Below are 12788 nucleotides of genomic sequence, written 5' to 3' on the forward strand. Positions count from 1 at the left end.
TTATCCTTCAAGTCAATAGTCCTAAAATGACCCAGACCTCAGAGTTTTCACCACTAACCTCCTAACCAGGACCTTTCAAAGTGGTTCAGGTAAAATCAAGAATTGAAGCACAGATCAAAACCCTAGGCCTAGACAGACCCTGTTAATTATGCAAAATATCTTTGTAATTGACTAAAACTATGATTTCTAAGTGCCTTGAATATCAATGACCATCAAGAAACAGTAGCTACTGGGATGCCCAGGGTTTTAAAAGCAAATTTACTACTATCAATTATGAAGCTTCAATTTGAGGATATTCAGTGAACGGAATTATCTGGAGAAGACCACGAGGTCTGTTTGCTATTTAAAATCAGTATAGAAGATTCAGTGGTATTTCACAAAGCTCCAATTTTAAGTTTAATTTGCTGAAAAAAACTACAGACTGATTAGTTGAAACCAATCACTTCTTAAGACTGTAATTGTGATAAATGCTCCTGGATCTAGTTTAAAAGAAGTGTCTGATCAACTGGACTGAAGGGATCAATGCTACATGCTGACCTGTTCAGACATCTTTATTAATGCTTTGGAAGAGAAAAGAATATTCAGCAAAAACATTTCAGATGATTATCAAATGGAATATACATAGTATATTATATATATTTGTATTTATATGTATATATATATATATAGTACTGTGTCTGACTCTTTGCGACCCCATGGACTGTAGCCTACCAGGCTTCTCCATCCATGTAATTTTCCAGGCAAGAATACTGGAGTGGGTTGCCACTTCCTTCTCCAGGGGATCTTCCCAACCTGGGGATCGAACCCAGGTCTCCCACAATGCAAGCAGACACTTTACCTTCTGGGCCCCCAGAGGAGGTGTATATAGTACAGACAATATGAAAAAGGAGAAACAGTAATTTTTATATGATAAGGTATTTTTTCCTACTGAGTCATACGCCAGGTAACACTTGCTTGGGGTAAAAGTTGCTGCACTGAAAGGTGTCAGTAAATATAGGCAAGGGCAAAACTTTCAGAGTTTAAGACGACAGGAACCTGTGTATTCTCCCCAAGTAAGCTCAGCTCCATCCAGATGTGATGGTGTTGCCAGACTAAAGCGCCTGTCCCTGACCATTGATGTCCAACCCTTTCTCCCATCAGAGGCAGTGCTTCCCGCTTGTTATACCAGATTCTGGTCTAGCAACTTCCACGCTGGGTGCAGCCCCGCATGCAGTGTAAATAGCATACAGGCGATTCATGCCTCGACTGAAAAAAAAAAAATCTGTGGTCTCCCTTCAGTGAGCCAGGAATGTCCCACTTGTTCTGTTACCTTTTCTTGGCTGAGCCAGGAATGTCCCACTTGTTCTGTTACCTTTTCTTGGCTGGACTGCCTCTCTAAGTTGTGTGGGCCTTTTGGGGATAAAAACGCCCAAACAGAAGCAAACTCACCTCCAGCCTTGCCGGGCAGATGCACGCTGAGTCAGTTGGGGCAGCTGTTTATTGTGCAGTTAAACAAACGATTTCATGTGTCTTCACTTTTCCAACCAGTTGTTTTGATCTAATAACGAAAATAAATGGGTGATAGAAGCTTGCTACTGTAATAAATTAAATGAATGGAAAACCAACTGAAATTTTAGGATTTTTCAGCCTATAAAACATTTCCCAGAGAAAACCTGGATCAGAAGTGAATGAGTCGGATTATGGCAATGAGCCCACCATTTTGGCTCCTAGAAAAACGCTGCTGTACCCTGAAGTTTCAAACCAAGCAAGAGACAAACTTCTAATATTTTGCCTGAAAACACGGTTATTGGATTCTTAATTGGAATCTTTGGGTCAATTTTTGGAGATATGTAAAATTTCACAAATAAGTGTGACTATATGTGTGTATGTGCATACTTACTGAAGGAGCCCAGAATATACAGTTGTGACACACAAATTATTTTGAGCTGAGAGCAGTTGAAAATCAACAGATGAAATTTTTTCCTGAACTCCTTTATCTGACTAAAAGCAGAGACTCCTACAAAGAACTGAATTGTTTTAAATTCCCTGTCCAAGAGTACAGAGAAGGCAATGGCACCCCACTCCAGTACTCTTGCCTGGAAAATCCCATGGACGGAGGAGCCTGGAAGGCTGCAGTCCATGGGGTCGCTGAGGGTCGGACACGACTGAGCGACTTCACTTTCAATTTTCACTTTCACTTTTCACTTTCATGCATTGGAAAAGGAAATGGCAACCCACTCCAGGGCTCTTGCCTGGAGAATCCTGGGGGAGCCTGGAAGGCTGCCGTCTAAAGGGTCACACAGAGTCGGACACGACGGAAGTGACTTAGCAGCAGCAGCCCAAGAGTAACGTAGAAAGGTAGACTCTTATCACCAGGGACAATGAGAAGACACTACACCTAGAGAGACATTGTCACAAAACCATCCTGTCTCCCATCCCTCTCTTCTACTGAGGACCCGTCTATTTTTCCTAAAAGTCACTAGCTTTCCATGTTTTATCCCTTCTTCCCCCTCTAACAAGTCATTTACCTTCCCATTTTACATGCCTTTCTCCTCCTTCCCTTCACCCCTTAAGACGGTGTTTAAGCCCCAAATTGTTTTTTCTTATTTTCTTAATATATTTTAAAATTTATTTTTAATTGGAGGATAATAGCTTTACAAGATTGTGCTGATTTCTGCCATACAGCAACAAGAATCAGCCCCACATGTCCCCTGCCTCCCACCCCCCACCCCATCCCACCCCTCTAGGTTGTCACAGAGCACCAGATTTGAGCTCCCTGCATCATAAGCAATTTCCCACTGGCTGTCTATTTTACATATGATAATGTATATGTTTCAATGCTACTCTCTCAATTCATCCTACCCTCTTCTTCCCTGACTGTGTCCACAAGTCTCTTCTTTATGTCTTAAGCCCCAGACTCTAACTGCCTACTTCGAGTCACATTTCTTTGTGATCTGCCTTTTGTGCACACATGGTTAAAATCTGTTCTTTCTCTTGTAAATTTGTTAGGCGAGTTTAATTTGTAGGCCTCCAACTACTGAGCAAAGAAGGTAAAGTTTTCCATTTCAACTATATATATATATATATATATATATAGGAGAAGGCAATGGCACCCTACTCCAGTACTCTTGCCTGGCAAATCCCATGGACAGAGGAGGCTGGTAGGCTGTAGTCCATGGGGTCACTAGGAGTCGGACACAACTGAGCGACTTCACTTTCACTTTTCACTCTCATGCATTGGGGAAGGCAATGGCAACCCACTCACTGTTCTTGCCTGGAGAATCCCAGGGACGGGGGAGCCTGGTGGGCTGCCATCTATGGGGTCGCACAGAGTCGGACACGACTGAAGCGACTTAGCAGTAGCAGCATACATATATATGCATATATATGTGTATACATACACTCTCAACTATATTATTGATTTCTATCTTTTATATATATCTGTCAATCATCCATCTCTCTTTCTTCCTATGGGAAAGAAGACACGTAGCCTTCCTATGGAACAACAATAATAAAAAAATCCATCATCTTTTTTTTCATAAGCTTTAATATGTAAAAGAGGAAGAAAAATGAATGATTCATATAAGAGATGTCCTAGGATGCCAGGCTCAAGGAACCTAAGTACAAACTGTAAAGAGGTAAAAATTTGGGGAACACAGGCGCCTGCAGTTTTATTGGTCAGTTTGCTCACCGACTCGATGGACATGAGTTTGAGTGAACTCCAGGAATTGATAATGGTCAGAGGCCTGGCGTGCTGTGATTCATGGGGTCGCAAAGAGTCGGACACGACTGAGTGACTGGACTGAACTGAACTGAACTGAATTGAACTTGCTCATGTAAAGCAACTTTTTAACGATTCACCATATGATCAGTTAGAAGCCATTCTTAGTTGTCTTGTTTATAAAGATTCAAAAAAAAAATTGATGGTTGATTTAAGGTGAAATTGAATATTCAAAAGCAAAAAGATTAGGTGGGAACTATCTTTTTTGGGTTTATTGTTCAAAAGGACTCTCAACTCTTAAGCAATTGTAAAGGTTTATTGGAATAGGTTCTTTTGATGTTTAAAATATTTTAACAGTGATTGGCCTCAGCTTTTTTCATTGTAAATTAGGGATAAAATTGTCATGCTTCATCATTTTTCTTTTTCTTTTTAGGAAACATGAAGGAAATTACATTAGTCATAAACTCAGGGAATTTCACAAAATGAACAAAAAGTTCATGTAACGAGAGTTCAAACCAAAACAATTGACCAGTAGCATCATTCCAGGAGTCCACTCAGTCACTATACCCATAGCTTCCTGACTTCTAACACCATAGAATATATTTTCCCTGTTTTTGAACATCATATAAATGGAATCGTACATTGCTTTTATTTGTGCATGTGTCTCGTTTTGCTCAATAAAATGTGAAATTTACCTATGTTGTTGGACGTAACACTATTATTTATTTCATTTATGTATTCCACCGTAGAGTCAGTCACAGATTATGATCAATTCAGAGATTGCATATGCATGTATATATATTTATACATACTACATATGTATGTTTGCAGACTGTTTTTACTTTGGAATTATATAGTGCTGCTGTGAATATTCTTATGCATGTCTTTTATTAACATGCACATATCTACTGGTTGTATACCTAAGAGCAAAACTGGGGGAAAGAGAGGTGGGAGGGGGGTTCATGTTTGGGAACACATGTAAGAATTAAAGACTTTAAAATTAAAAAAATAAAAAACTAAAAAAAATAAATGAATGAATAAATAAATAAATTTAAAAAAATAAAAAAATAAATTCCATATATATGCATTAAAAAAAAACACTGGGGGAAAGATCATAGGGTATGCACACAGTTAGCTTTAATAGATGCTGCCAAATGGTTTTCCAAAGTAGTTGTACCAGTTTACTTTTCCATCCACCAGCAAGTATGAGAATTTTTTTCACATTCTTAACAGCACTTAATATTGACTTTTCCATTTTAGTTATTCTGACTATGTGCACTTGTATCATTTTGTGATTTCAATTTGCACTTGTCTAATAACTAATGATGTTGAGCACCTCTCTATATATTTGCTGGCCATTTAGATAGGCTCATTTATACAGTACCTGTTCAAGCCTCTTGCCCATTTTTCTACTGGGTTGTCTGCCTTTTCATTATAGATCTTTATGTGTTCTGGACAAGAATCCTTTGTCAGATTACAGGTAGAGTTTGCTTATCTTCTCCCACTTTGTGGCTTATCTTTACACTCAATCATATTTTTTGAGGAAAAGATTAGTTGTAATGATCAACAGTTTAACAGTATTTTCCCTTTATGATTAGCATCTCGTCTCCAGTTGAAGAAATTTTTGCATATCACATAGATGTGAAAATATTTTCCTACATCTTTTTCTGAAATCTTTATTTTGCCATCCACTTTTGGCTCAGATGGTAAAGTGTCTGCCTACAACGCGGGAGACCCGGGTTCATTCCCTGGGTTGGGCAGATCCCCTGGAGAAGGAAATGGCAACCCACTCCAGTATTTCTGCCTGGAAAAGCCCATGGACGGAGGATCCTGGTAGGCTATAGTCCATGGGGTCACAAAGAGTCGGACACGACTGAGCAACTTCACTCACTTTGGATCTGCAAACTCATATGGAATTAATTCTTATAAATTGTATAAGGAAGAGATCAAGATTCATTTTACCCACATGGATGCTAAAATGACCCAGTATCATTTTTCAAAAAGGTCTTTTCCCTATGTACTACAAATATGTTACCTTTGACATAAATTAGGTCACAGGTTACCAAATATGTGTGGGTCTACTTCTCGTCTTTTCTACTTTGATCTATCTGTCTACCTTTGTGCCAATACCACATTGTCTTAGTTACAATAGCTTTGTAATACATCTGGACATCTGCTAGAGTTATTACCTGTGAGACTGCTTTGACTATTCTTGAACTCTCACATTTCTCTATATATTTTGTAGTCAGTGGGTTAATTCCTGCAAAAAAAAAATCTAATTTTTATCAGGCTTATATTCAACCTATTGACATCTTAATATATTGAACTTTTAGCTCATGAATCCTTTCGTTTATCTTCCACCTCTCATTAATTTTTTTTCAGTGTAAAGGCCTATATATCTTGCACAATTTTACATTTATGTACATAAGGGATTTTGGTCATTTTCCATTCTTGTATCCTCTTGTGTTTGGGGGTAACTAGTATATCAGCCTCATAAAATGTGTAGAAAAGTGTAATCTTTTTTGTTATTTTCTAAAACAGTTTGCAGAAGATTGGTTTTTTTTTTTCAAGTAAGCATTTGGAAGCAGATCATAGTTGCTTTTTAAAAATTATTAAATGGGCTATTACATCTGAAGCACTTAGAAAGTATCTGGAATTTGATAAGTGCTGTAAAATGTTACCAATTCTGATGTGTTTGACCATCCATTTTCTCCATGTAAATCATTACATTAAAATGCCAGAACAGAATGGCAGGTTTTATACAAGGAGACCTATATAAAGAGGTAATGTGCTTTAAGCCATTCTTTAGAAGTCACCCTTGACTTCTATTCAATTATCAATTGACTACTCATAATATTTTCAGAGAATATTCTATTTCAATTTTTCAGCAATTCTTTTGCTATAAAAGCTAGCTTAATGGTTTAAAGCTCAACATTCAGAAAACGAAGATCATGGCATCTGGTCCCATCACTTCATGGGAAATAGATGGGGAAACAGTGGAAACAGTGTCAGACTTCATTTTGGGGGGCTCCAAAATCACTGCAGATGGTGACTGCAGCCATGAAATTAAAAGACGCTTACTCCTTGGAAGGAAAGTTATGACCAACCTAGACAGCATATTCAAAAGCAGAGACATTACTTTGCCGACTAAGGTCCGTCTAGTCAAGGCTATGGTTTTTCCTGTGATCATGTATGGATGTGAGAGTTGGACTGTGAAGAAAGCTGAGCACCGAAGAATTGATGCTTTTGAACTGTGGTGTTGGAGAAGACTCTTGAAAGTCCCTTGGACTGCAAAGAGATCCAACCAGTCCATTCTGAAGGAGATCAGCCCTGGGTTTTCTTCGGAGGGAATGATGCTAAAGCTGAAACTCCAGTACTTTGGCCACCTCATGTGAAGAGTTGACTCATTGGAAAAGACTCTGATGATGGGAGGGATTGGCGGCAGGAGGAGAAGGGGACGACAGAGGATGAGATGGCTGGATGGCATCACTGACTCAATGGACGTGAGTTTGAGTGAACTCCAGGAGTTGGTGATGAACAGGGAGGCCTGGCGTGCTGCGATTCATGGGGTTGCAAAGAGTCGGACACGACTGAGCAACTGAACTGAATACTACATAAAGAAGAGGTGGGTTTTGACAGAACATAATTTTAAATAATGAATATGTCAACTTCAGGGCTTCCCAGTCTCAATGGCAAAGAACCTGCTTGCTAATGCAGGTGATGCAGGTTTGATTATTGTTTCGGAAGATGCCCTGGAGAAGGAAATGGTAACCCACTCCGGTCTTCTTGGCTGGGAAATCCCATGGACAGAAGAGCCTGGTGGGTTACCATCCATGGGGTCGCAAAGGAGTCGGACACAACTTAGCAACTAAGCAACAACACAATCAACTTCATCTCATACTTCTGAGGAATTTTTTGTGGCTGATGCATATACACTGAGTTCATGACACATGCAATTTTTTTTTACAGCCTTTCTGTAAACATTCCTTCATTCCCAATCTCTATTCTCTCTCCCTTTCTTGCAGTGAAACTTTCAGTTACCTCCGTTCAGTCTCCATATCCAGACATCCACACGTCAACCCCTATCTGGTATCTCTTCCTACTACTCCACTATGACTCATTGCCAAGGTCCTCTCGACTACCACATCATTTTAAGCTCATATTCTGTCCTCAACCTACAGGATCTCAGTGGTATTCAGCACTATGGACCACACCTGCTTTCTGGAAACATGCTCTCACCTTATATTCCATGACAGTGTGCTCACTGCTTACCTATTTAATTCTATTCTATTTACAGTCTTTGCTAACTAATCTATATGTAAAGATTATATATATATATGACTATGAGTGTTCAGTTCAATCTCTTGAAGCATGTAACTTCATTTTCTATGACTGCTGGTCCTTACATGTACAAGTACCATGCATTTCTTCTTTTAGTTCCATGTTCATGTATCCAGTCACCTCTTAGACATTGCCATTTGGAGGCTTCTCAAGCATCTCACGTTCAACACTATCTAACACTGGGCTCTTGCAGTTTCTTCCCTGGCTGCTCTTATAATTCTTTCTTGGTCAAAGGCAAGACCATCTTCTTAGATCCAGAGACAAGAGGACTGAGCACCATCCTTGATCTACCTACTCTCTCCCTCACCCATAGTCACAGTGAAATCCTACTCACTTTAATCTCTTAACTTCTCTCCTTATTTCACTTATGTATTTTTCTTTTTCTGGTACTGTTATTTGAAAGTCCAGCCTACCATCAGCTTATACACAGCCCTGCAACTGGCTCTTCTCTGGGCATTCATAATTACTAACGGACCCACCACAGCCAGAATGCTCCTCTTAAAAGTTGAATCTGAGAATGTAATGCCATGATACTGCTTAAAAATGTCCGTTTAACATCTGGCTCTACTAAGGGAAGGTTCTCTGTTTCATTCAAGTGTATCATCAGCATTCAGTATGTTTGTTCAACGATAAGAGAGTAAAAAACTGAGCTTAAGAAGAGAACCAAGAGAGCTTTGATTATAAACATATTTCCCATTGACACGGAGGTAAGGACTTCTGCAAATATAAGACATTGCTTAATTTAAAAGCTTATAATTAACACAGCCAGAGTTTATAAATGTCATAATCTGTGTACTTAATGCAAGAAATTATTTCCTGGGATAGACCACACTAAATTATCCAGCTCAGCCCTCTGAGAATCACACATGAAAGGGCAGAGAAAGAATAGGTCTCTATAACCTGATCTGTTAATCATGTATTTTCTAAGTGTCTATTAGGTGCCAGGTAGGATGGGCTACCCAGTAGAGGAAGGCGGGAGTTAAAGTCCCTGGTAATTAGGAGTCATGGCAGAATACAGCCGATGCCAGAAACACGTAAGATGAGGGGGTGTGACAAGAACGGTGGACTCCAACACAGCCAAGAAACTAATAATAACGCATATGTGGGCACGGGACTTTTGAATGTTTTGAAGGCAGGTAGAATTAATCTGGATAGAAACAGGGGAGAAAGTATTTCAAGGGAAAAGAATAGACTGATGAAGACTGACCTGGCGTAAAGTAATTGGCACAGTTACCTTGACTTGTGAGAGGTTACAGAGGCCTCAGATTGGGCAGAGGCTTGGGTGGTTGTGATCAGAAATGGACAAGATAACTTGCCAACACTAGATCTACCAGATTGTATAGGTTGGGAGACAGGAAAAAGGCATGAGGACTGAAAAAAAAAAGATGCCAAGGAAGATGCCCTGGAGAAGGACATGGCAACCCACTCCAATATTCTTCTTGCCTGGGAAAACCCATGGGCAGCAGAGCCTGGAGGGTTATGGTCCATGGGCTTGCAAAAGAGTCGAATACAACTTAGATCTCAGCAACAAGGGGCCTCCCAACCTATAAGATGCCTGTGCCAGTAAGGGAAATAACAAAGCTAGTAGGAAGTTGTGGGGTTCGGGGTCCTGAACACATGAATAATGCTAAATTCCTGACCTGCTGAGGAAGAGATGCCCATAAGACATCCAGGCAGGGCAGGGGATGGGCTTGTGAGCTTGAGCTTCTCAATGGGCTTGAGAAGAGAACCAGGAGAGTTTGGTCAGGCTTTCAATATTCCTACTAAATTGTGTTTAATTATCACATGACAAAACCATAACCCATAAACCTTATCTACAAAACGTCCCCAAATCTTTCATGTTGACTACTTGTATGAATCTTAACATTTCACTTGCAGATAACATTTTTTAGCATCCCATTACTACTTAATCAATTAACAATTGTTTTCCATACAAAGTTATTAAAGGTTGATTCTGTCCTTGCTTTTGCATCTCAGCTGCTATTTGTGTCCTAAACTCAATGCTGAAAATTCCAATCGGACTACAGAAGAAATAAGTCTAACTAATGACGCCTTCTTTTCGGGCGAATTATTTCATTTTGAGATTCTATAGAAAAGAGCAACAATAAAGTACTGGTTCCACTTTTGAATAAATAAGGGGTTATTTTGCTGCTGAAAGTTTTCATTCAAATGACTGATCAGATCTCACGTGTCTGTTTAAAAATGTCTGACTTAGGTCATTACAAAATGACAGACTGTGATAAACTGGATGGTAGTTGGGAGTGAGACAATGAGGCATTGTTTACACAGAAGATTGAGTAACTGATTTAACAAAAGAGGTTCTTGGATATCTATTGTATGTACAACTCAGAGATTTACTGGAGCTTTTATAATTCCTGCAAGGTTCTTTTTCAGCCAGCTTCATTAACTTGAAGTAAATCAAATCATGCAGAAATCTGGCTCAGTGAGAAAGCAACCCAGGAAGATAGAATATGAAGAAAAACAGACACAGGATGATAAGGCTTAGAATCTTTGGCATTTTTCATAAACATTTTGTTTGAAGATTATTAAATTACAACCGAGAGAGAGAGAGAGAGAGAGAGAAAAAAAAAAGACAGTAAAACTCACTATTGAATCAGATTTTTTATTTCAATTTTTCTTTACAATACATATATTTATAGATATATACATATAAAACTGCACATACAAAGTATGTGTCAACAAAATATAGTCTTTACAACTTAAATATCATTTGAACAGAAAGATATTTGCATTCATTTTATATATGCACAAAAACTGGGATATTTACTTGGAGGAGGTTACAGCGAAATGGTAAAGTATATACTCAAAAAGACTTTGGGGATTGTACCTTTCTAGGAATGGGGTTCTGAGTTATATGTTTTTATTATGTGTAGCTTATTTTGCTTAGGAACAAAAGATCCACGTGGATTGCTACAGCATTTTTACTTTCCTAAAAGTGCAGGCAAGTGAAGGGATTATGACATTCAGACAAGCAGCCACACTCATTGGTCCCTTGCTCCTCTGTCTATCTTTCTAAATACTCTCAGAATTCACTCATTCACCCCTCCCCCTCTTTCTCAAGCTATACTACTGAGATTACATTTGGGAAATAAGCAAAAAGTAACGTCAGAAGAAGTGGCAATTTGAAGCACCCAAATATGTTCACTGACTCTTTCACGTTTTGGGCGAATGATCTCTCAGAACACTCTAGAGCATCCATTGCCAGCAATGGACCAGGAGGCAGGCTGGCATCCAGCACCAAGCAGCTTACTGAAATTTTACATCTAGGTCTTCAGTTGTTATGGCTGAAAGATCCCCAAAGAACTGGGATGATCCAGGTAATAATTTAAAAAAAAAATCTATTTATAATATACATTATTTGGGTAGATGGTGGCTGTCAAGGACTTGTTAACTCAGAGGAAAAAAGAAAAAGCAATCATCTGAAAGGAGGGTGCGGGTGCGGGCGAATGTAACTGAATCTTGATGTGAAACTGTTAGAGATGTGAAAACAAGTCCCAAGTTATGCTCGCATCCAAGTGGCATCCTGCTGTTCTCAAGGAGGGTGCTGAGACCCCTGGAAGCTTGCTTTAGTCTCCTGTTGGAAGAAGGGATGCTAGTCTTTTACAGTCTCTGGAGTGTTTCCTTTCGCGGCGCTGACTCCAGATGCAAAGTCGATTACCCCTGCACACGGATGTGCCTGTGGGCACGTGCATCTATGCCATGAAGACAGGGAGGGTAAAGACAGGGCTCGACATGGCACACGTTTCAGAAAAACACCACGGCTACTACCGAACGACAGAGAACACCAGTCCCATCAGTCCAACACACCATCGGCTGCTGGTGTCCAGAGTCCGTCTGTGTCCTAGAGCGCATTGCGCTTCTTCCGAACAGGGCTCTGGCTACTGCCCGGCTTCAACTCTGCATACTGCACCTGTGAAAACAGACGTGACACTGGCGGTTAGGTAACCCTAGCTCACCACAGCGTGCTAATGGCTCCCTGAGGACACAGCGCGGCAAAGGAAGGAAGGTTCAAAGGTAATGAATCATTTTCTAAACACAGGAACATGGAGGGATTAATTGCAGGAAGGATTTGAAGAGTCATGCATCATTTCTTGAAACCAAAATATTAAAAGCAGATTTTTCTTATGAGATGCATGGGTTTCTACCTGCTCTCGGGGCACTGCTAGATTTCAGTTGTGTGTGTGCCCGTGTTCGACCAGGAAAGAGCTTGATAACGGCCCCTTGGGAATGTTTATCTTAGTATATGATACAGCAACTTACTACGAATTATTCATTTAAAAGTATCTAAAATCTTGGGGAGAAAAAACTTCTGCCAATTATATCCATTTCTTTTGCCAGAGAGGGAAAGAATGTTGAAATGGATACCCCCTAGACTAATAAAGATTTCTCTTAAAAATGGATTTCATTTACAATATAATGGCTAAAACATCAGCGACAAACATGAGCACGTGGGGAGTCCCCAGTGGCAAACTGCCTATTGTGTTATTAGCAAGTGTTCTTGGAGATACTCGCAGATCTCACTAGCTTCCTGGGCATTTCCCTTGAATGCTCTTTTGTTGCATCCTCAGTCTTCATGCCAACGCCAACTGGATGACCTTGCTGAGGGCTGGTCCCCAAACTGAGCACAGACAGTCCTTAGGGGGTGCTTGCTGGGAATTTCCTTTCTTCAAGGATGCAGGCACAAACTGCACATTGTGACTCAAGTGATGGTGCGTTGCAATCACAA

At 39.9% G+C, this 12788-nt stretch overlaps 1 protein-coding gene across 5 annotated transcripts in view; it reads right to left on the reverse strand.

Annotated features, from left to right (window-relative positions):
• Positions 1-10820: 10820 nt before the first annotated feature.
• MCTP2 (multiple C2 and transmembrane domain containing 2) overlaps positions 10821-12788 on the reverse strand; it is a 202634-nt gene continuing 200666 nt past the window's right edge. For 4 of the 5 annotated variants that reach the window (XM_068991401.1, XM_068991400.1, XM_068991399.1 and 1 more), the window contains one exon: positions 10821-11972. In XM_068991401.1, the coding sequence (XP_068847502.1) occupies positions 11904-11972 (69 nt within the window). In that variant the 3' untranslated portion in view covers positions 10821-11903. The remainder of the gene's footprint in view (positions 11973-12788) is intronic. The other variant, XM_068991398.1, reaches the window with a different exon arrangement.

The sequence above is a fragment of the Capricornis sumatraensis genome, chromosome 19 (genome assembly GCF_032405125.1).
Source record: "Capricornis sumatraensis isolate serow.1 chromosome 19, serow.2, whole genome shotgun sequence".
Taxonomy (NCBI): Eukaryota; Metazoa; Chordata; class Mammalia; order Artiodactyla; family Bovidae; genus Capricornis; species Capricornis sumatraensis.